Source organism: Mauremys reevesii, linkage group 1 (assembly GCF_016161935.1).
Source record: "Mauremys reevesii isolate NIE-2019 linkage group 1, ASM1616193v1, whole genome shotgun sequence".
Lineage (NCBI taxonomy): Eukaryota > Metazoa > Chordata > Testudines > Geoemydidae > Mauremys > Mauremys reevesii.
In genome coordinates, this window is record NC_052623.1 from 122160547 (window position 1) to 122184418 (window position 23872).

Here is a 23872-nt window from a genome sequence, read left to right on the forward strand (position 1 = left end):
AGGTGACTGAGCCAGTTTTCTCTCTTTCTCCCCAAATACACAGTCTCTTGCAAAGACGTTGATTTTCTTAACAGGAGCCAGCAAACCAACAGAAAAATACTCTTTTAACTCAGTCCTTTCAGATTTCAGCTCTGCCCCCAGGAGCCTCTGGTAGCTTCCCAGTTCTGCTCCTTCTCTGGGGCAGTAGCCTCAGGCCTGTTTCTCTGAGCAATTACCCCATTTCTCCAGGGACCCACCACTGGAGTTAGCTCAGCTCCACTCCACTCTAGCTTCCTTCCCCAGGCACAACATGTCTCCATCAACCTCCTACAACTGCCCACTAGCAACCCTTTATAGGCCCAGGTATAGCCTAGCCCTCTTTAATTGGCTGGACTGGACTCACCTTCTCTGGGCCAGCAGAGATGGGCTCTGTCTATCCACAGGGACCAGCCACCCTGTGCCAGAGTTTCATTTATTTTGTGAAAATCTGGAAAAGAGGGAGAATCGTGAGGTGCAAAAAAAATGGCAGATGACAGAAAATTATTAAGTTAGTTATGACAAAAAAATACTGTGAGGAACTTCAGGGAGACTTAACATATTGACAAAAACAAGTTAGAAGGAATCATTCGAAATACTTCTACACATTGCTGTGTTCTAAATCCATTGTAGCCAATGCAGAAATGACATGGGGATTGTTGTGAACTGCTGCTCAATGAAAATAACTATTCAAAGTGAAGCAGTGACTAAAAAGCAAATAAAATGTGAAGAAATGAAGAGTGGAATGTTTTTTCAGTATTATTTGCTATAATACTATTATGTAAATCAATATTATGGCCTTACCTGGAATACTGTGTTCAGTTCTGGTTATCATATTTCAAAAGAGAATATAACTAAAATAGAAAGGGGGTCAGAGAAGAGAAATCAAAATGATTAGATGCATGGGGCATGGAGTGACATCCTTAATGAGAGAGACTGAAGAGATCGCAACTAAATTTAGAGAGAAGACAAGTAAGAGGGAATACGATACAAATAAACAGAATAATGAAAGTTATAAGGAAGGTAGATCAGGTGTTCCTAACTACTTTCTTAGAATACTGAACAAGGGGATCTTAACTGAAATTGAAGCAATACATTTAAAAATAATAAAAAGACATTTTTTACATGGTATATCATTCGCTTGTGGAACTCATTGCCACAAGATATCTTTGGGGCCAAGAACTTAACATAAATAAGGATCAGAGACTATATATAAACTTTTATGCTTCTTGGCATGAATCAATCACTAATAGATTGGGATTAGGAAGAAACTTCCCCATGAGCAGGTTATTCAATAATTTCTCCACTTGTGCATTTCTTGGACCTTCCTTTAAAGGGATGAACAAAATCTTGTATCCAGTTCATTCAGAGTGGGAGCTATTCTGAATTATGCTCATAAATAAAATCCTATGGGTGCTTATGGAAGGCCAATTCCTTACACATTGACTTCAAAAAGAGCTCTCCTTGCGTAAAAACTTCAGAATTTGTCCTTTAATGGTTGTTACTGTGTCTCTGTTTTACAATGATTTTTAAACTATGAGGCATCTGCTCATTATTCAGATTACTTTGTAGAAAACCAGAGTAATGGAGCAGCTACAAAGGGTGGTTGGAGGTCTTAATCTCCTCTGTCCTGTTCACAGAAATAACAAATTTAGCAAATACCTGCACAGCATGTTTAAGGAAACCGTCCACATATAAAGATGCATGTATAGCAGCAGCAGTCATGCTGACCACTATGAATGTATTAATTCCAGCTCATATATCAGTGGGGGGTTTATTTAGAAATAAGCTATTACTATATTTCATGAGAGACAAACGATCAATGTCAACAAAACTAATTTATTACGGCTTGATTCTGAGTTTATTCTCTCGATTCTCATCTACAGTGTAACAACCTTATTTGTGTGCTGTGTCAGAAAGACAAAGATACTCTTCTGGTCCCAGTATTTATATATTAATAGAATAGAATTCCTTTCTGTCTCAGTGTTTGCATATTTAAAAAATGGGGTCTTTGTACTTCTTCACAGTAGCATTGCACATTTAGATATTGTCATTTCTCTGCAGACTTGGATTCATTTTCCAACTCTCTTGGGTGCTTGAGAAGAACCCTCCCCATGCTACTAACACTGATGATTCTGGGCCTTGCTGCCCTTTTTGGTGAGTTTGGGGTCTATTTCTATTTCACTAAGCTCACTGCCAAAGCAACCATGGAAGAAGATCTTTGTGGGGATAAGGGAGTGTTGTATTTATTTAGATAGAATATATGGGTTGCAAAGAGTCAAAGGTGTTAACCTACCCAGTCACTGCCCAACAGTGTTAAGGTTTGGCATACAGAGACCTCAGCCTGATTAATACCATGGCACTCACACCATTAAACATCAGTTTAACCTTGTATTAAAGATATCAGAAAGAAGGAAAAACAGTTAAAGCAATTGAAATGTAAACTATCAAGTATTTTAACAACATCCCTTGTTCCCTTTCCCTTTAGCCAGAGGGAATTTTTCAAAGGAAAATACCCCTTGTTCGACAGTAGTGTAGATGATATCAAGAATGGTAATTAAGGTCCTCTTTGGGGAAAAGAGAAGAAGTTAGTTGAGATGAGCTGAAGATGTCATTGTTCCTGTTGTTGATAAAGTCCAATTCCATTTCCTAAGAAGAGCAGACAAGACAAAACACTCACAGAGAGGGGGAACAGCAAAAACAGAAAATGTAGCTTTTATCTCTGGTGCTGACTCTCATTTGCAATCTCATTGCTGGAGAAACACAGGCATTTGCTGAGAGTGACCTCGTATGGACGTTCACTCCCTTTTAGCAGTTGAGCTCACAGCTGGAGTAAATTTGTCGGCCCAATTATCACAACAGGAGTGTGATTGGCATGCTGTTGAACGGACAGGAGCACCTCTCTCATCCTGGATATCCTTCTCTGCACAGTAATTTGACTGTACCCTTGGTTCCAGACTTGGGTACAGCCTCTTGGAGTCTGCTCCCTTCTGGGGAGAGATGAGGTGGGGTTAATGTAGTCCTAAAAGAAAAGACAAAATACCTCCACTGCCAACAAAAAGGGCCAGTTCCCCACAGCCTCACACAGGGCTTCTTATCCCTTGTGTGCCCAAACTCCTGACGCTGAATCCCAGGACTCCAAAAATAATAGCTAGTCATGCTGTTTCCTCAGAGGCCTCAGTCAGTTGTTTGCCAAGTAGACACTCCGCGTTTCCTGGGGCCAAGGAGATCTATGTACTAGCTCTATTTGCTCATGAATACTGCCCAGCCTGAGCTAGGATCCTCCCTTTTAAGGACTGACAATTCTTATGGCATGTTGAGGTTGATTAATCCCAGAGAAACTCTTAAACCCTTCTTTACTGCAAGGGAGAGCTACCCCCTCTCACAGGAGAGATAAGAGACTTAACACATCATAGGATTGCCTCACCATTCCTACAAAACCTAATTATGTACATGGAAGAATGAGTTTGGTTCAACAGTAAATGGACTATAAATAAACTACCTCAGTCAATGGCACACTTAGTACCAAAGATGATTCTTGCAAGAGATGGGGATCGGATGCTGTCAGACAGGAGCACCTGGGTCTAGAGGTCAGGATGTTCCTGTCTTGCCTCTTGTAGATCCCAAATGAAAGACACATCTCTTTGCACAGCCCTTCTCCGTCAACAAAGGCATTGAGTTCTGTGGAGCAACTCCTCCTTCCCAACAGATCTCTTTCAAACATAAAAAGACACCTATGGAATGCTACCCATCACCTGAGTGGAGCAGAGTCGGGTTCGTGACTTTGAATTCTTTTAGCTTTACTTATGTTCGCAAATGGTCCTTAATGTAAAATCTCTCCATGTCATTTTTCAGGTACTTCTGAGAGTCAGACTGGATGCTATGGTAACATAAACAACATTGATACCACTGGGGCTTCCTGTGCAACTGCATCACCAGAAGGCTTAAGCTACTGTGGTGAGTATAACTCTGCTGTTTTGTTGCTGTATTTCATCACATAGAGTCGTCACAATGATCCATAGTACTTTGCAAGCGCTATGATGGTGGGAGAGCTGCTCTTGCAGACATAGCTTCTGCCACTCGCGGAGGTGATTTTTTTATGCCCGCGGAACAGCTCTCTCCCCTCAGCATAAAGTGTCTTCACCAGATGCACTGCAGCATTACAGCTGCACCACTGCAGCTCAGTACATAGAGACAGCCCCTAAGACAGAGAGGAAGACTTAATAAACCCTTGGTGTTACTCTGCTGGCTTCTAGCCCAGGAGGATTTTAGCCCAGAAAGGTAATAGCCAATATTTACACGAGCAGCTTCTACCATTTGAGGTCCCCAACTTGAGACACTTAGGGTCAATTCCCAGAAGAGCTCACACAAGCACTTCTAGTTAAAGTTATCAGGAGCTGTGAGTACTCCAAACCTCTGAAAACCAAGTCCAAAGTGCTTTGACTGAAACACCCAAAATTAATGGTGACTTATCAAAATTTGGCCCAAGTGACTTTCTGAAGGCTACACAGAAAGTCATTGAGAAAGCTGGGATTAGTACTGAGGAATTCCTGATCCTAGTCTCTGGTTTAGTTCTCGCTGTTTTATACCAGCTACATGCACATCAGATCAACAGTTTGTCTGGTATTGCTGGTAAAAATCAAAGGAGCTCCCTATTTTTTTACTCTACAAATAAAATTGGACTTAATGCCAAACCCTCCCATGCTGAGTAGGATTGAGATTCCCTCATAACGTGGGATGAAATGGTGCTAAGACTCCAAAAGAAACTGAGAGGGAAGTGCAAACATTGGGAACTAATGTGTCAAATTGCAGCCTCCCAGCCATGCCCCTAGATAAGTCTTTTACTCTGTCCCAAAGAATCCTACTAGTTCTTCTATTCTGAATTCCCCTCTCAACTTTGAAGCCCCATAGTACAGCCCTATTCTTCTGGCCATAGAGGGGTAGATGAGGCGCCTCTCACTTCCTGTCAACATCACTCCTGCATCATCTAGAGCAAGGGTGGGCAAACTTTTTGGGCTGAGGCTGAGGGCCACATCTGGGTGGGGAAATTGTATGCAGGGCAGGGGGTTGCAGTGCGGGAGGGAGTGTGGGGTGTGGGAGGGGGTGCAGTGTGCAGGAAGGGGCTCAGGGCAAGGGATTGGGGCAAAGAAAGGATGTGGGGTATAAGGGGGCTTAGGGAAGAGGGTTGGGGTGCAGGAGGGGTGTGGAGTGAAGGAGGGGGCTCAGGGCAGGGGTTCAGGAGGGGTGCGGGGTGCGGCGGGGGCTCAGGGCAGGGGGTTGGGGTGCAGGGGGGTGCGGGGTGTACAAGGGGGCTCAGGGCAGGGAGTTGGGGTGCAGGAGGAGTGTGAGGTGCAGGCAGGGGGCTTAGAGCAGGGAGTTGGGGAGCGGGGTGCAGGTGGGGTTTGCTTACCTAAAGCGGCTCCGGGGTGGCAGCAGCGTGCACTGGGGCCAGGGCGGGCTCCCTGCATGCCTGCCCTGTCCCTGGCCCCATGCCACTCTAGGAAGTGCTGCGGCCCCGAGGGCGGCGAGGGGGCGGGAGGGGTCCGCGTGCACTGCCCTTGCCGTGCCTCCAGGTACCTCCCCAAAAGTTCCCATTGGCTGCAGTTCCCTGTTCTTGGCCAATGGGAGCTGCAGGGGGTGGTGCCTGGAGGCAAGGGCAACGCACGGAGCCCTCTGCCCCCCCGCCCGGGGGCTGCAGGGAAGTGGTGCCAGCGGCTTCTGAGAGTGGTGCGGGGCCCACGGGGGACAATCCCATAGGCCAGATCCAAAGCCCTGAGGGGCTGGATCCAGCCCGCGGGCCATAGTTTGCCCACCCTGATCTAGATGGTGACAGGTTGCTGTTGATTTCTCTTCAGAGGCTAAGCACATTCTCCTGCCATCTCCCCACCAAGGCCATTCACCTTCATCTTGGGGCCAAAAGACATGGGAATTAAACCTAGCTTTTCCATATTATTACAAGGCCCTAGGTTGTTTTTTTTTTTTTGGCTTTGACACATTGTCAAAATTCATTCTGTGACAGGCACTATGCACATTACTCTCACAAGGGTTATCGATGGCACAACAGAGCTCTTTGCTTTTGAAATCTCTTGTTGACATTAAAATGATTAACAAAACACCTTTACCTGTATTTTTACTACAGGGGTTGCTGCATCAGAGAAGATTGCTGAGAGGGACTTATATAATATGAACAAATATAAAACCATCATTAAGAGTGCTGGTGCCAAAAAATGTGTGGATCCAGCTGTGATCGCAGCTATCATCTCTCGAGAGTCACATGCTGGAACTATCTTATTGAATGGCTGGGGTGATTATGGATATGGATTTGGTTTGATGCAGGTCAGTAACTATCAATAAACTAAGAATAAGTGTATAGCCGAGTGTTACAACAGTGAGCCTCCTGCATTTCTCAATAGTGCAGCTCAGGCTGATACGTGGCACATTCCTACAAAACGAACTATTGCTGAGGCAGCAGCACATTGCACTGGCATATGTCAGATCTGGGATTATAGAGCTGCTTCTGGAGCTGCAATGTCAACATCCATTAATTCCATGGGGTTCATAGAATTCCCTGAAGAGGCCGAACATTGTACTCTTCCACTCAGAAATTCCATTTCTTGTTATTACTATTTACTTTTTCAGGAAGTATTTACAAGTTTACAAATCCTTGCCACATAAATACCAGATACAGACCAATAATCATTACAACACTGAGCTTTGTTTAAAGACATTATACAGCAGTACAGTCATTCCATCTCATAATCTCTGCATATTTTGAACAGACCAAGCATGTCTATCAAATCGTAATATTTAATAAAAATTGGATAGGTGTGCTATTTTTGTTGCAGGTGAATCTATTTATTCTGATAATTGAATAATGGATTACTAAATAGCTACGTATCTATTTGCCCTCCATCTATTTTTCTGAGCACATAACTGATGCACTAGTTTTCCCATTACCAACTCCCATATTTTTTGAACCATTCCCTGAAAGTTGAACTATTTTTCTTTCTCCATTGAGAGGCTATCAGTAACCAAGCAGCTAGTCGTAGGTGAAAGATTAATTCTTCATTTCCTTTTATGTGACTATTTTTGCTAGGAAGGCCCAAGAGGATTCCCAAAGGATCATTTGGTAGTAAATATCCAACAGTTTGTGATATTTGGTTACAAATTGCATCCAATTACTCTCCAATGACTGGACATGTCCACCATATATTTATCAAATATCCTCTTTCACCACCATTTCTCCAAAACTTATCCTACCGATCTATCAAACCCCATTCCTCTAGGGTAATTTGTCTATAGTACAGATCCTTTTCCCAGACTATCATATATGACATTTTTTTTAGGAAACTTATCTACAAAGATTGATATCACTTACTTATAATTTTTTGTTTCATAATTGACAAGACACCATTGCTTCTATTAGAGTAATCTTGCTGTGTACAACAGCTTTTGTAGAAAGTTGAAAACATAATGTGTAACTTGAAAGTACTGGTACCATGGAGAATAGGCCTGTTAATGTTATTTTGATCTCTAAATAGGTTAGAAAAGTTTCTTTACTGAACAGCTGGCCAACTGTATGCATCCCATGGCTTTCCCTGTCTTTAAAGCTCACTGGTTCGTGATCTGGATTACGATCTGGATTATTTCAAAGGGGTGTTGTTGGCGAGGGAAAATAATTTATCTTATTTCTAAATCTGTCCCAAATCCATAGAGTAGCCTCAAATTCAAGCATGTGTATACATTTCTGGAGAGTGATTTTTTATTTATTTATTAATCAACGATAACCTAGAGATGTTTACTCCACTGACTCCACTACTGCTTTTAGCTGACTGGCTTGATAGTACCAGAGACTATCTGGAACAGCTGAATAACCCGGTTCAACAGGTCTCTCCAAAGTATTACTTCTGGGGGAATTCTGCACCAAAAAATTAAAAATTCTGCACACAATATTTTAAAATTCTGCAACATTCTGCATATTTTATTTGTCAAAATAATGCAATATAATCATGCTGGTTTCAATTATTTAGGTAATTTATTTAAACTACCATACAATGGATGGAGATTGGGAGTGGGGACCATTGGAGGAAACCTCCAATCCCCTTGCCTAATAGTAATGTAGCTAGTAATTAGTTATTAGTCAACAAATATATGCAGCCATATGCTCAGTGTTACATCACAGGCAACTGAAGAGCAAGTGAGGGCTGGGGAATCAAACTCACAATTTATATTGGCTACTGATCATCTCCAGAAAGGTCAATAGCAGTTCATGGAGCACATTTTGATAAGAATTTTTTTCAGTCCAAAAATTTAGACCGGTTCTAACCATTAAAGCACCATAAGCATTTATTAGGCCATATTGTCCTTTACACCACTCTGCCATGTAAAGGAGCCTTAAAACTTATACACCTGTTTTATACTCTTGAGGTAATTCACAAAGACAATGGGAACAATTCACTAAGCAGGCAGGCGGCTACATTTTGCTTTGCCTGAGGGGACAGCCTGCACCATGCCTACTTCCTCAAACACACCCTGAAGCCCTCCCCCTCCATGCCGAGCGTGCTGCAATAGTGAGCAAGAGGGACAGAGTGTGTCTGTCTCTCACACACAACTGCCCACCCCTTCACACACCCCCGGTGGTGATTTATGTCTCTGTTGGCTGCTCCAGGCTCCTGAACCGACCTGCCTGTGCTGCCAGGGAGGGACACGTGACTGCTCTTGTGGCTTCCCTTTGCTCCCCTGTCAGAAGTCATTTTTCTATGGGGAAACAAAGAAATATGAGGGGGACATGAATTCTGTGCATGTGCAGTGACACAGAATTCCCCCAGGAGTAAAGTATCTGGATTTATTCTTGGTCTTTTCTTATTCCATAGAAATTCTAACAACATCCTCTGTATTCCAGCTAGGGTTTAAGATAAGATGATCACAGAAAGATTTTGAAACAAGATATCCTTGGCAAAATTTTCATTTTGAATGGGACTATTCTTTCCAACCAAGAAATTGCATTCTTACCCCAGCACTTCAGATCATTTTTCATTTGCTGAAGTAGTGACTTGGCATTTACATCATAGACCTCTTCTGGGTTGTTTGATATTTGAATTCCCAGGTTATCATAGAATTTGTTGCCCATCTGCCCCCAAATATTTTTGGAAGCAATTACTTCTCAGAGTCTTTCAGACTTACAACTAGCATTTCAGATTTGGCATAATTTACTATAAATCCAGATATTATCCCAAAGTCAAAGATTTATTTATAAACTAATTTTAGCGACATTTTGGTTTGGATAAAAATAACATTACATCAGCTGCATGAAGCGCTCATATCTGATGGGTTCCTGCAAGTTTTATTCCTGTGGCAAATTCGCTGATACTTATCCTTTGTGCAAAAGGCTCCATGGCCAGTGCAAAAGTAAAGGAAACAATGGACATCTCCGCCTAGTCCCTCTGTGTAATTCAAACAGGGGACATTTAACCTCATTAAGTCACAGAGCTGCTTTCAGGCAAGTGTAAAGAGCAGTTATCCGATTAAGGAACTGGGAACCAATGTCCCTATGGGACAGGACAGGAAACAGAAAGTTCCAGTCTATTCTGTTGAAAGTTCTCTCTGTGTCAAGTGATCTTTTCCTGGTCTGGCATTATGGATGATTCCAAGTACTCTCATAATATTGCTTGATGTTTCTCTGGTGTTAACGAATCCAGTCTGATCTGGATTTATATAAGATGAGAGCATGGACTGCAATCGGCTAGCTAGTATTTTGGCTAAAATCTTTGTCATCATACAACAGTGATATGGGCCTATAAGAGCTGCACAAGGTCAGATCTTTTCCAACTTTAGGCGGGGGGAAACAGCATTAGATTTTTTCACAGGCTGTGTAAGTTCCTTTTCTAACAGAATATCAGTGAAGGTTAAGAATTTATGAGTAGTCATACTGGGTCAGACCAATGGTCTATCTAGCTCAGTATCCTGTCTTCCAACAGTGGCCAATGCCAGACGTTTCAAAGGAAATTAGCAGAACAAGGCAATCATCAATTGATCCATCCCCTATCATTCAATCTCAGCATCTGGCAGTCAGAGGGTTATGAACATCCAGACCATGGGGTTGCAACCCTGACCATCTTGCCTAATAGTCATTGATGGACCTTTCCTTTGTCAACTTATTCACTTCTTTTTTGAACCCGGTTATAGTTTTGGCCTTCACAGCATCCCGTGGCAATGAGTTCCACAGGTTGAGTGTGCATTGTGTGAAGAAGTACTTCCTTTTGTTTCTTTTAAGCCTGCTGCCTATTAATTTCATTGGGTGACCCCTGGTTCTTGTCATATGTGAAGGAGTAAATAATTCTTCCTTATTCACTTTCTCCACACCATTCTTGATTTTATAGACCTTTATCATATCTCCCTTTAGTTGTCTCTTTTCCAAGATGAATCGACCTAGTCTTTTTAAACTCTCCTCACATGCAAGTGGTTTCAGCCTCTTAATCATTTTTGTTGCCCTTCTCTGTACCTTTGCCATTTCTAATAAATCTATGTTGAGATGGGTGTGACAGGATCATCTGGGTACAACCTGGAAGTGGGGTACCGCTATGCCCCTTAATTCTCTAGCCTGGGCTGTCTCTCACAATGCTTTGCCAGTAACAAGCAGCAAACCCCTCCAGGTGCTGCTATCACTCAGCACAACAGCATGTGGAGCCACATACCCATATAGATTGCATGAATGCCCCTAGAATCACACAGATAAAGGCACCAGCCAGTTCCCCCCAGCTCCCCAGCCTTGCACCCCAGAGCAGTACCATCCTGCCCTGGTCAGAAGCCTGACCAGTGTAAGTTTATAATCCAGTCTGCCCCTCCCTCAATGTGGAGAGAACATGCACAAGCCCCTATAAACTAAGTTGAGGTTTCCCAAGCACTTTAAGCAAAATACACTGTTTTAGGTAAAATATAAAACAGATTTATTAATTACAGAAAGATAGATTTTAAGTGATTGTAAGTGGTAGGCATAAAAGGTCAGAGACAGTTATTGCAGAAAACAAAAGATAAACATACAATCTAAATCTTAAACCTTATTACACTAGGTAGTATTTAGATCAAGCAATTTTCTCACCCCACTGTATGTTATAGTTCTTAGTACACAGGCTTCTCCCTTAAGCCTGGACCAGTCTGCTCAGATGAAGTCTCTGTCTTCTCAGCATTCTTATTGCTTCTAGTGTAGGTGGGGGAGAAGAAAGGCAAAGGCATGCTGCCACTGTTCCCTATTTTATATCCTTAGTCCGTGTGCCTAGAAGACACTTACCCAGACATGTCCTGGTGGGCTTTGCTGAGTAACCGGCTTGGGCAATCCCCCTGAAATAGTCTTGTGCAACAGAGTCATGGGGTCGAGCAGTCCCCATTGTATGCTGCTTGGGCAACTGTTATTGAATTGTAAATCCCTTGATTGCAACTCCCCTGTTGATTAATGGTCATTGGACAGCCTCCTGGGTGGGGATCTTTTGTATATCACGAGCAAATTTACAGCATATTTCAATAACAACCATACAGCAAAATCTCATAACTTCATCCATACTAATGATATACATATTTGGACAGAACAACAGATTTCAGCAGATTATGACCTTTCATATGATGTCTTACATGGCATGCTTTGTATGAAATATCACAATTACATGACAGTGGTGAATATAGGGGTTCCAGGGTGCTGCTTTGAAGTACAGAGTGCCACAAGGGGGTAACCAGAACTGCACGCAGTACTTAAAATGTGGGCATACCATGGATTTATATATGTAGTGACATGATGATATTTACTGTCTTATTATTAATCCCTTTACTAATGGTTCCTAAAATTCTATCTTTTTTGACTGCCACTGCACATGGAGTGGATGTTTTCAGAGAACTATCCACATTGACTCTAAAATCTCCACTAATACTTCCTTAAATTCTTCGTAAAACTCAGCCAGAGAGCCCTCAGGTGCCAGAGTCTTACCACTTTTCATACTTTCTATTGCTTCTATTGTTTCTTATGTTATTTCTTTATCTATAGTCTCTTTGTCAATTTTGTTTCCATTTGGCAAGCCTGCTACTTCTGGATATTTCTGAATAACTTCATAGCTTGGAGTATCTGAGGTAAACGGATTTTTAGAATAAGCAGCAAAAGTAGCACATATTTTATTACAGTGTGCAACTCTCTTCTGCTGATTAAATATAATGGAGGAATAATACATTGCTCTTAAATCCTTTTAAGCCAAGGGTTTCAAACATTTTCAGAGGGAGTGTCCTTAACTGAAAGAAAAAAAATGTGTGTGCCTCCCCAGAGTTTATTAAGACACTATAAAGAACTGAAAATCCTATACTTTACACAAAGACGAGTGATAGAGTAGAAGGGCTTTGAGCGTGAAGGGGTGCATGAAGTGGGGGGGGGGAAGGTCGGGTCCTGCACCTGGAGTGTGTAACACAGAGGTGCAGTCAGGTCCTGTCCCCAAGGGTGTGACACAGCGGGGTTGCATCCTGCCCTTGACCATGGAAAATCCAGTGAGAGCAGGTTAGAGAGCAAGTCCCATGGTTCCTGTCCCACATGCATAGGCACAGCGCCCCACTTTGCCTCTTTGGCTCTCACCACAGCATCACATGATGCACCCAGATGTGTGTGGGCAAGGCGATGCCCCGTCTCCTTCCTGGCCCTGGTGCTGCTGGATCACCTGCCATGAGCTGAGTGGTGGCTGCTCAAATACAGTGATCTGGTCAGCCGGATGAAGCCCCTGGGCCACCAGTTGCCCATCCCCGATGTGCTTGCTTAAAAGTGGTCAGGCCATGGCCTCAGCGACCCCTTCGGCTCCATGGCCCATGAGCCCAACTATCAAATATTACTTCCAATGATGCATGACCTGACCGTGTAATGGTGCCAATTTCTGCAGATTTGGGCTGCTTCATTAAGGATTTAGAGATTAACCTGGAATTCATCTATAACCGAAGAGAGTCTGAATAAAACGTTTAATCTCTTTCCCCTGCGTGCAATTCTCTCCAGCAATCTGAGAGGTTGAATTGTTGGCACAGAGAAGTCAGTGCTGTATTGAAGAGCAAAAATTGATTAATTTATCAAACAAACTTTGAGAAATAAAATCATGTAGTGAATGTTGAGAGGGAAGAACTACAAAAACACGTCATCTTTTCGAGAAGTAATGTTCTTTCTGGCTCTTCTAGGTTGATAGACGCTACCATACAGTGGTTGGAGCATGGAATAGCGAGGAACATGTTCTTCAGGGGACCGGCATCCTTGTTAGTATGATTCAAGGAGTCCAGAAAAAGTTCCCCGGTTGGACAAAGGACCAACAGCTGAAAGGTACAGTATAGACGGCATTCAGTCCAGGAGCTGAGGGAAACTCTAGGACAAAAATCCTATTAAAACTTTATTGTCTTACTGACACTCTAGAATAGTAAGCATTTAAAAGAATCTCATATAATTTTTCACCACTGATGGTGCAGGTCTACTTTTTGATTTCCCATAGCTTGAACCGTGAAACTAGATTAGTCAGTTTCATACAGTTTGTCCCATTTTTTAGCACAATGTTGTGTGCTGGGTTTCCAACGCTACCTGAGGAATGTTTATAAAGCCTCCCAAAATACTAGTTAATATTGACATTTGGGCCTCTACTATTTTATCATGAGTGAAATCCTGGTGCCTTTGAAGTCAATGACAGTTTTGCAGTTTATTTGAATGAGTCCAGAAGTGCACCCTATATTTTTATAGGTGTGTAGGAGGGAGGTGCATTTTTGGGAACTGGACAGTTCGTCAGGGGATTGCAAAATTGTGCAGTACCATATTGAGCCGAGAAGGGGAGAAGAATGGAGTGTAAGGTCATGTTTTAACTTTCTTCCTTGCAGTCATTTTCAGGACTGATTGAAAAGTAAACAAGGCAATTGGATTTTATAATCTATTAAGAACAGACCTAGTTCAAAGATTAAAGTCTTCTGTTTGAATGTGGTTAGCCAAATGCATACTGAAGGTTCACCACCAAGCTACAGTCATTTGTTTATGTAAAATCCTATAAAAATCATCTGATTTTGGGTGATTTCAGGAATTTATTAAAACTGTTCACACACCCGTAGTTAAGTCTGCACACTGTAATAAGGCAATTCACTCACTCCCAATTTTTTTGTTTTAAACACACTAGATAAAAACGAGACAGCTCTGTCTGGAATGGTGGTTTGTTTTTCTTTTAAGTCTTATTAGCTATTTTGATGTTTCCTTCCAGGTGGGATTTCTGCCTATAATGCAGGACTAGGAAATGTCCAGACCTATCCAAACATGGATATTGGCACAACCCACAACGACTATGCCAATGATGTTGTTGCACGAGCCAAGTATTATAAGAGAAACGGATACTGAATCTGGGAATTCTCTGCTTTTCAGATACATTGTGGCTCTTATAATAATAATTCAGGTGTTCAGGAGAGATACTATATATTTGGGGGAGATTAGAAGCTGAAACCTGCAAAACCTTAATGATGCAAATAGGCCCATTGTCAGCAGTGGGAAGACTTGCTTAAATAAGGCTTTGCAGGCTCAGGCACCAGATTTTTAAATTCTACAGGTAGTTAAACATTGTATCATACCAAAAGAAATAGTGATGGGAATATTAATAATATTCTACCACATCTGATTATTTCTCTGAGTTATTAAAGCTGCTCTGTCTAACTATTTTTAGTCTTCTGCTTTCCAAATTTTAAACATCTGCAAATTTCAATATCTGTCATTGTCTTAAGAAATAAAAAGTAGTCTCTTCAAAGAAGAAGCCTGTATTTCCAATCTGTGTGATTTGGTTTGACAATTTATTTTTTCAGTACAGCACAACAAGCATCTATCAATTTGTTGTATAAGGGTGTTTTAATCTGCATGTACTGTAATAGAATATCAGGGCTGGAAGGGACCTCATCTAGTCCAACCTACTACTGAAAGCAGGACCAATCCCCAGACAGATTTTTGCCCCAGATCCCTAAATGGCCCCTTTGAGGATTGAACTCACACAACCCTAGGCTCAGCAAGCCAATGCTCAAACCACTGAGCTACGCCACCTTGCCATTAACCAGAAAAATGCATAGATTAATGATTTCAAGCAAAATGGAACTATTCAAATGGAAATAGAATTAAAAAATCTCATTGGGAACATAAGACTGGCCATAGTGGGTCAGACCAAAGGTCTATCTAGCCCAGTATCCTGTCTTTTGACAGTGGCAAATGCCAGGTGCTTCAGCAGGAATGAGCAAAACATGTAATTATCAAGTGATCCATCCCCTGTTGCCCATTCCCATCTTCATGGCCACCAAAGACTAGGAACTGAAGCAAGATAAAAATAATCAGCATCTTTTCAATTGCACCTTAGCAAAAGTTGGATAATGACTGTGACAGAGTGCTAGGCAAGAACAGCTGAGCCAGCGCTCTGGCCAGGGCAGCTCCAATCACACAAAGCAGAATGGAGCTGTTTAAACAGGGCTCTGCCTAATTTGTGAAGGTAGGAGAGCTGGAAGACTAATTAAGCCAATAGAGGCTACAAATAGGCACAGGAAGGAAGTGGGGTGGGGGGAAGGAGATAATTCTTTTCTGCTTGTTGTAGGAGTTTGGTGGGCGTCTCAGGGTTGTTGGACCAGAGCTGTATAGAGTATGAAAGTGGTGGGAACTCACATTGTAAAGAAACTATACAAGCTGTTTGACAGCAGAAGGGACTCTGAGCAGTTTGTGCCTGGAACAGAGGCAGGAGCTGTGGGTCCTGTCACAAGGAGAACAATATATTTAAAGCAGATCAACAGACTTCTAAGGGAATTGAATGAAAACAAATTGTGCTACATGAGATATGGCTTTTTCTCTGCTGTCAAAGGCCTTAATGTCTCATGAAATGAAAAGGAGTGATAAACTACTTGAGAAAACCTTAGTTCTATCTAGTACAGCATGTCTCACACTCTTGATTTCAATATCTGCAGTTGAGCACTTTTTCTGGAGTGCATTCAGAATCCACTAGCTCCCAGTGTTCAGGGGAGTGAATGGATAAGGAGCACTTTTGAAAATCTGGTCAGTTAATTTAGGAGCACAAGGGCCTGAATCAATGTCCATTGACATCAGTGGAAAGACTACCAATAGAAAAGAAACAATTCATGTTGACATATAGACCCTCCTCAATCTCACTGTTATGCTAGAAAACTCACAGGATTCCATGTTCCTGAAAACCCAAGTGATCATTCTGGGCTTCATGAACATATGTTACAAAAATAACCTAAAAGATAACCTTACTGATCATTATTAAACTCAGAATATAGCCTGTTAGATTTCATCCGTCCAATCACACATGATTTTCTCATACCACTAGCCTCCATTGTCAAAACTTTCATCTAAAGTTAAACATGAGTATTTGTGTCTATTTTCAGATTCACAGAAGTATGTGTAATGATGTTTCCTAGTGGTCTTGCAAGAAATACCTGAAAAATATCCATATTTCTTTTTTCCTACTCACCAAGCCATTTTCATCTGTGCATTTACCATGAGCAGAAAGATCAAATGGCTTACCTTTTTTCAGTAGTGTCCTCTGACTTTCATGTAAAGATTCTTGCAAATAACAGTCTGCAGTAGACTCACCTTGTAAGCACTCCAGATCACAGGGGTAACCCAGATTTGTTTGGCCCAAATGAAGGGTGTTGTGACAGTCTATATCCTTATGCTTACCATTTTTTCAAGACCTGTGGGATAAATCTGTAGCAGAAATGGCTACACTGGCTGATGCCTTTGAGCAAGCCCAGATGTCCAATGAACACAGAATGAGGGGCAGAAATCCAGTATAAAGGGGGAATTCCATTTCACCTGTGGGGGAAAAACAGGCAGTGTGATGCCTAAGAACTCACTACTACAAAATTATTCATCTCCTGGCAATCTCCACCACAAAGCTCATGTGAAGGAGGAGGGCCCAAAGAGGTGTTACCGGAGTAACTCCACTGTGCATCTGAGGAATCTGTGCCCTAAGCTGAAAAAAATTAAGCCCCATCCAGTCCATGTGAATGTAGCTGTCATTAGCACAGAAACCCCAGAAGCACCTACAGTTTGCATGACAAGTTTTGTGGGGACTGGCCCTGCAGAGCCAGATAGGGAACATATTAAGGTTGTCAGGATCAGTGATAGGGAGTGCATAGGATGGAGAGATTCCAGTGCACAGATTTCTCTGGTTAAGCAGAATGTTGTCCAAGAGACTGATATGTTACCTGGTCAAATGGCAGAGCTTATATTAATAGGAAGATCTAGGATTCCTGTGCCGTTAGTTAAAGTGCATGTGGAATGAGAAGATTTAGAAAGTGATTTGACTGTGGGGGTGGTGGACAATATCTCTGCTGAAATGCTTGTTGGGAATGATTTTTTTCAAGCGGCTAAGGCTGTTAATTTGGTAACTTGCAGCAAAAGGGGCTATTGTGCTGGGATCCCAGAAGAGAGTGGTAAAATCCCCAAAACCGCTGAGGGAAATAGAGAAGGTCTCGACTCTTCTGCAGCAGAAAGAAATAGTGTCTTCAGGTGTGTGGGAGGCGGGGGGGCTGAGGCTAACTCCTGCACGGTGAATAAAGGCAATACGACCTCAGGAGCAGGGACAGGGGAGGTGATGCCTGTAACTGAAGAAGCTTTTCCAATTGTCATCTCTCAGCATTTTTCAGATGAGCAAAGGGAAGATCCCACTCTAAAGAGCATAAGGAAGTGTGTCCAAGAGGGGGTCCCAGGAAAGGAAAATGGAGAGAGCTTTTTTGAAGAAGATGGGAAATTGCTTAGGGAGGCCCCTTTGGGAAAGAATAAAAGCCCTGGGCAGCCCTATAAGCAATTGATTGTGCCCCCCCAGCATCACTGACAGTTAATATTGTTAGCACATGACTGTCCTTTTGCTGGTCACTTGAGGGTACAGAGACCTTATTACAGGTAGAAGAAATATTTCTATTGGCCAGGAATACAGAATGATGTATGGGACTATTGCAGGGCTTGTGAATTGTCAGAAAAGGAAGAGGCCTACAGGAACCCAGACAGCTCTTTTACATCCCTTGCCTGTAATACAGGAGACATTTCTAAGGTTATCAATGGACATTGTGTCCCTAGGCCATGTCCTACCCACTGAGGTAATAAGTATATCTTGGCAGTGGTGGATTTTGCCACTAGATTTCCAGAAGCAGTAGCTCTGTCTAACATTGAAGCAGAAACTGTAGCAAGAGCCCTTCTCACTATCTTTAGCAGAACTGGTTTTCCCAAAGAGGATTTTATCGTATCATGGATCAAATGTCATGTCACAGTTATTCAGCGAGCTATGGAAGTTTTGTGGGATGAAACAACTTAAAACTGCCCCATACCACCCAGAAACCAAAGGCTTGGTAGAAAGATTCAATGGGACCCTAAAATCCATGCTGGGAATGTATGCAAATAAAAGGGGTTAGAATTAGGTCAAATTGTTACCATTCCTGCTCTTTGCTTACAGGGAGGTATCCCATCCGTCTGTGGCCTTGTGTAAATGTTTAGCATAAAAAGATCTAGAAATGGTTTACAGAACTGATGATGCTGAAGAGGAAACAAAGCATTTAGCGGATAAAAACTGTGGGGGCTCAAAAGCCTATAAAAAAATCAAGTCACATTTTCTATAACCGTATAAATAGGCCTAACCACTAGACACTAGATAGGGTGGGATCTGAGTTACTACAGAGAATTCTTTCCTGGGTGCTGGCTGGTGAGTCTTGCCCACATGCTCAGGGTTTAGCTGATCACCATATTTGGGGTTGGGAAGGAATTTTCCTCCAGGGCGGATTGGCAGAGGCCCTGGGGGGTTTTCACCTTCCTCTGCAGCGTGGGGCATGGGTCACTTGCTGGAGGATTCTCTGCACCCTGAAGTCTTTAAACCACAAGTTAAGGACTTCAGTCGCTCAGACATAAGTCAGGGGGTTGTTACAGGAGTGGGTGGATGAGATTCTGTGGCCTGCATTGTGCAGGAGGTCAGACTAGAAGATCATAATGGTCCCTTCTGACCTTAAAGTCTATGAGTCTATCCCAAGAATCAATGGGGTTCTCCCCATTTGCTTTCCTATATGGAAGGAAAGTGAGGGGACCTCTAGATCTCATTGGAGACTCCTGGGAAGTAAAGGAAGAGCCAGTGACTGAATATGTGCAGAAGTTCCAGAAAAAGTTTAAAGACATGATGGGTATTGTTCAAACTAACCTCAAAGACAGTCAATCTAAACAAAATGTGTGGTATGACAAAAATACTTGTAAATGCTCTTTTGTAATAGGAGACTTGGTATTGGTGTTAAGCCCTGTGAAAAGGAACAAAATGTAAAATACTTGGGAAGGATGCTTTGAGGTCATAGAAGTAGTAAATGAAGATACATATCATGTTAAACAACCTGATGGTAATAGTGTTTCAGAACTAGTTCAGGTAAACAGACTTAACACCTATCACAGCAGGGAAGCCATGGTAAACATGACCTGCTGTGTAGAAGGGAAAACTGAGGTACATCACCCCATTGGTTTGATGGCTGAATATCAAAGTGACTCAACTCTGGAAAGCATTGATTTATGCAGTGAGTTAACACCAGTTTAAAAGGCAGAGGTGTTATGATTGATGCAAAAATACAAAGAGGTGTTTTCTAACAAGCCAGGGAAGACACACTTGCTAACTCATAAGGTCATTACAAAAGGTCAACAGCCACCTCCCAGCAGACCTTACAGGGACACTGGCAAGGTACAAGAACAAATTTGTGCAGAAATATAAAGCATGTTAGACCGGGGAGTAATTAAAGAGTCCTGGGCATCACCTGTGGTCTTGGTCGCTAAGAAAGACCACTCTATAAGGTTTTATGTTGAGTATAGAAAACTCAGTTCTGTTACAGTACCAGATGTATATCCTCTGCCTAGAAATGATGATATGCTTGACATTTTAGGCAAAGCTAAATATCTCATTTCTTTTGATTTAACTCGAGATTATCGGCAGATTCCTTTGGATGAGGGTGCACAGAAAAAAATGCACTTTTATCACTGATAAAGGACTCTGTGAATTCACAATGTTATTGTTCAGTTTAATTAATGCTGGGGCAACCTTCCAGAGGCTGGTCACCTGGTGTTAAATGGTTTACAGAACTGTGCAAGAGCATATATGCATGACATTGCAGTGTTCAGCAGCACCTGGGCTGATCACAAAGAACACTTGGAAATTGCGCTGTCAGAACTCAAGGAGGCTGGCCTAGATATAAAAGCCTCACATTAATCACTTTTCAGAGAGAAGCGTGTGTGGCTGCAACAGTAGAATTTTTCCCTATGTAAGTAAAACAGATTAGGTGCCATGCTGCCAATGGATGGGGATGTGGAAGCCAGTAAATAATTAATAAGGTTTTGAAGAGATCTTAATGAATGTTAGTTAGCATGAGTTAGGTTAACTGTGACCCTGGTGACGTGAGGAAGCAAGATAATGTAAGACAGAGTGAATTGTGTGAAAGTTATTACGACCTTGCAATGTGCAGTCTTGCAGTCTTGTTTTTCTAGTGAGATAGCAGGAAAGCTTATGCATAAACAAAATGTATTTGTTGTTTTTTACTGTCTGTATTATTGCTAGAAATTGTCTGTAAAAGGTATAAAGGCTTGCTGTGATTGTTTACCAGTTGAGAGACCTGTCCAGGACCCTGTGTCCTATGGCACTCTCTCCCTCCATGGTAATTACTGGAGAAATAATAAAGTATTTGATTTTGCTGCATCCAAACAAAAGTGAGAACTGAGTTTTCTTCGACAATTTGAGGGCTCGTCCGGGATGGCAACGCCCACGGACCCACAGACAACTACTACGGATCATTCCCCTTGAACCCCATGGCGCCACATGAGAGGTATGAGACCTTTTGAAATCTCTATTGGGGTATCGGAGGAGGACTTTCCGTGAGGACGTCTGTCTCTCTGTTGGGCTCACGCCATCTGAACTTATTGACTGTGCAGCAGGATCAGATGCAAAGTGGTATTGGGGAGAGGCCCCAATAAGGTTAGTTTATTGCAGTACTGGGAACTGCTGAGTTGGCCAAGGAAATGCATAAGGTAATGCATAAGGTAATGCATAGGTAAATGCATTAGAATGCACCGGTGCTGAGGGTTTTACTGCCTCAAGAGGGGTTGTCATACCGCCTCATGGTCTTGGTCCGTACCAGGTAAAGATGCATCATGGTTTAAAAAAAAAAAAAAAAAAAAAGGATAAAAAGGTTAAAAAAGGGTTAAAAAAAAGAAAGAAAAAGAAAAAGGAAGAAAAGAGGCCTTGGTGTGTGTGTGTGTACACCAGTGTGAGTGGCTGTTACCGGGCTAGCCCAGTAACTAGTGGATCTTTAGGAGATCCGACCCACGGTGGGCTGACTCAGCCTGGCATAGTCCGGCGAGGAAGCTGCCTGGGTCTAGGAGTGTGTGAACCCATCTTCCCTCCCCTTTCCTTGTGAGTCTCTCCTGTGTGAGTGGAAAATGGGTAAGGGACTGTCTAAATATTCCACCTTACCCCCTAAGGGTACCCCAGCATATTACATGTACGTACATTATGGTCCTAAAACCTGCAGGTATTTAAATGATTGGAATCTGTATACGCGTGAAAATTCATTTAAATGCCCATTAGAAGGTACCTTCAATCTAGATAAGATCATATATCTCAGTGGAGCTTTAATCACAAAGAAAAACCTCTGTTACAGTGTGAGCAATTTGTCTAGGAACGGGTTAATTTGAAATTTGGCTTAGCCCTGAGATAAGGGAGAAGTTGTTTTGTCTTGAAGGTCATGAATTAGTGCGAACTATGCTAAGTGCTAAGTAAAACTGCTTCAGCCCCAGCTGGTTGTGGAAAATAAAAAAAAAGGCAAACCAAAAAAGCAGTATAAGTTACAAAACTGAGATTGCATTTGCAAAGCTTAACGGTTCAGTGAGATCCAACAGTTTTTGCAACCCTGAAGCCGGACGGGCAGCTGACCTGAACTGGAATCTCTGAAAGAGACGCCGCAGGAGATTCCAGGGTGTAAAAGAACAGCCATCCCAAGAGTGGCAGCATGTTGGAAATGCTGGACAAGCTGTATACAGGATAATCTCCCGTCCACCTATTTCCCTTCTCTGAACATTATACACAGACATGCCAGTCTGGATATGTGTAAGTATTAAAGTGGCTTAAGGCTTGGGGCATTCATATTTTTCCCGAGTGATGTGGGAGCATTCCCAACACTCTCCATTGTTGTTTTATTATTTTAATGAAGCTTTAAAATTTGATTATATGCTCTGTCAGTTTGATCACCTGACATGAGGGATAAATTAGTAATAGGAATTTGTCACAGTTTGGTGAGCAATTGCAGAATTTACACCATCTATCTGTTTTACCCTTGTTAGTTTATGTTTGCTTTGTTTGGTACTGTTGGTGTTTTGTGTTAAGAATAGCATGATTATAGGTGAGCTCTAATAGAATAAGGAAACACTATTTGGTTTTGGTGCACTATTTAGCTTTGGCTCTGTTTTGTTTAACCGGTTACTGATGTTTTTCTGCTCTGTTCATTTGGGCGTTAGGTGTGTGAGCGGAACTGAACTTCTCGTTCGTAATTCCTCAGGGTGGAAGCCATGTGTGCGATGAAGCTCTGAGGTTGTCCTGAAATTTTACAGTCCCGCCCCCCCCGTAGCGGACAATATAATAGAAGTAGAAAAATTTGGCTTAGACTGTAATTTTCTTTGTTTTTTGTGTAATTTTCTTTTCTGTTTAAGTGTCAGCAGACAAATGGGTGGGTCTCTGGGTAGACCCCAAAGGGGTTTGGATTATGTGTTAAGTGAATGGCCATGTATTTTTGCCCAGGTGGCAAGCCTTACTAGGAAGGACTCAGGTAGTCTTGTGAGTAGAAATGTTTTGGGGAAAAGACCAGAAGGGTGGGGCTAGTTGAGGAGCTCACCCTCCTAGCTAAGAACTGGTTGTGGAGCAAGCTAGTGTCCATGGACGGGACGATTCAGTGAGGAAAAAAGGATCGGGCCCAGGCAGGCGGGCAACAGACAGAGAGATTTGGAAACTTTTGAGGGTGTAGTGGAAAGAAGGAGTAAGTGAATATAAGCATGAGGATTTCAAATACTCAGAAGGATATTTGGAATGGTGATTTGCATTGGTAAAGTGGCTGTTGGAAGGAGAAAGCAATTGATTTTTAAGGGAAAATGAAAAATTGACTCTGTGTTTGCTGGGGGGAACAGCACTTGAACTTTGTGAAAAAGCTGAAGAGAACAGTTTTTTGGTGTCTTTGACATGTTTGTGAATGAATTCAGGCAAAGAAATTATTAGATTGCACTCATTTGGCTATGAACAATTTTGTTAAATCAGTTGAAGAATGTATACAGTGCTATGTAATGACATTGTATTAGGCCCTACAGGCACTATAAGTGGTGATGTTTTCTTTCAGTACAGCAGGAGTTAAAAGAAATAAAAAGTTAGGGAGAGCATCTGTGTTAATGCAAATTAACTAACTGATAAGGTAGAGGCCGCTGAACCAGGGCTGTCTAAGAAGCACATATGAGAAAATATGGGGTAATTCCTCTGTTTTGCCTAGAATCAACAAGAGTATTTGTATATTTTAAGTATTTAACTGTTTTTGTCTTTCAGATAATCAAAGAACATTAATGCCAGCTACACAGCATTCAACATACTATGATTTACTGGCAGTCACAATTATGTTGTGTGTTCTATGTTCTGTTTTGTGGTGTTTTGCCAAAGAATTGTTGTGTTTAATATTTTCATGAGATGGTCTGATTTGACATCAAGCGAAAATGTTGCATTGCAATGCAGATACTTGTTTTGTTCAACTTAGAGTACAAAGTGTTTAGTTATATCAGAAAAATGTGATA

The 23872-nt window shown here is 42.0% G+C and overlaps 1 protein-coding gene across 2 annotated transcripts in view; it reads left to right on the top strand.

The window, feature by feature from the left end:
- The window catches only part of LOC120387441 (lysozyme g-like), a 34510-nt gene extending 19938 nt beyond the window's left edge, over window positions 1-14572 (top strand). For both annotated transcript variants that reach the window (XM_039508197.1, XM_039508209.1), the window contains 5 exons: window positions 2080-2172; window positions 3871-3972; window positions 6155-6351; window positions 13204-13342; window positions 14256-14572. In XM_039508197.1, coding sequence (XP_039364131.1) covers window positions 2130-2172; window positions 3871-3972; window positions 6155-6351; window positions 13204-13342; window positions 14256-14389 — 615 coding nt within the window. In that variant the 5' untranslated portion in view covers window positions 2080-2129 and the 3' untranslated portion in view covers window positions 14390-14572. The remainder of the gene's footprint in view (window positions 1-2079; window positions 2173-3870; window positions 3973-6154; window positions 6352-13203; window positions 13343-14255) is intronic.
- The last annotated feature ends 9300 nt before the right edge of the window (window positions 14573-23872 follow it).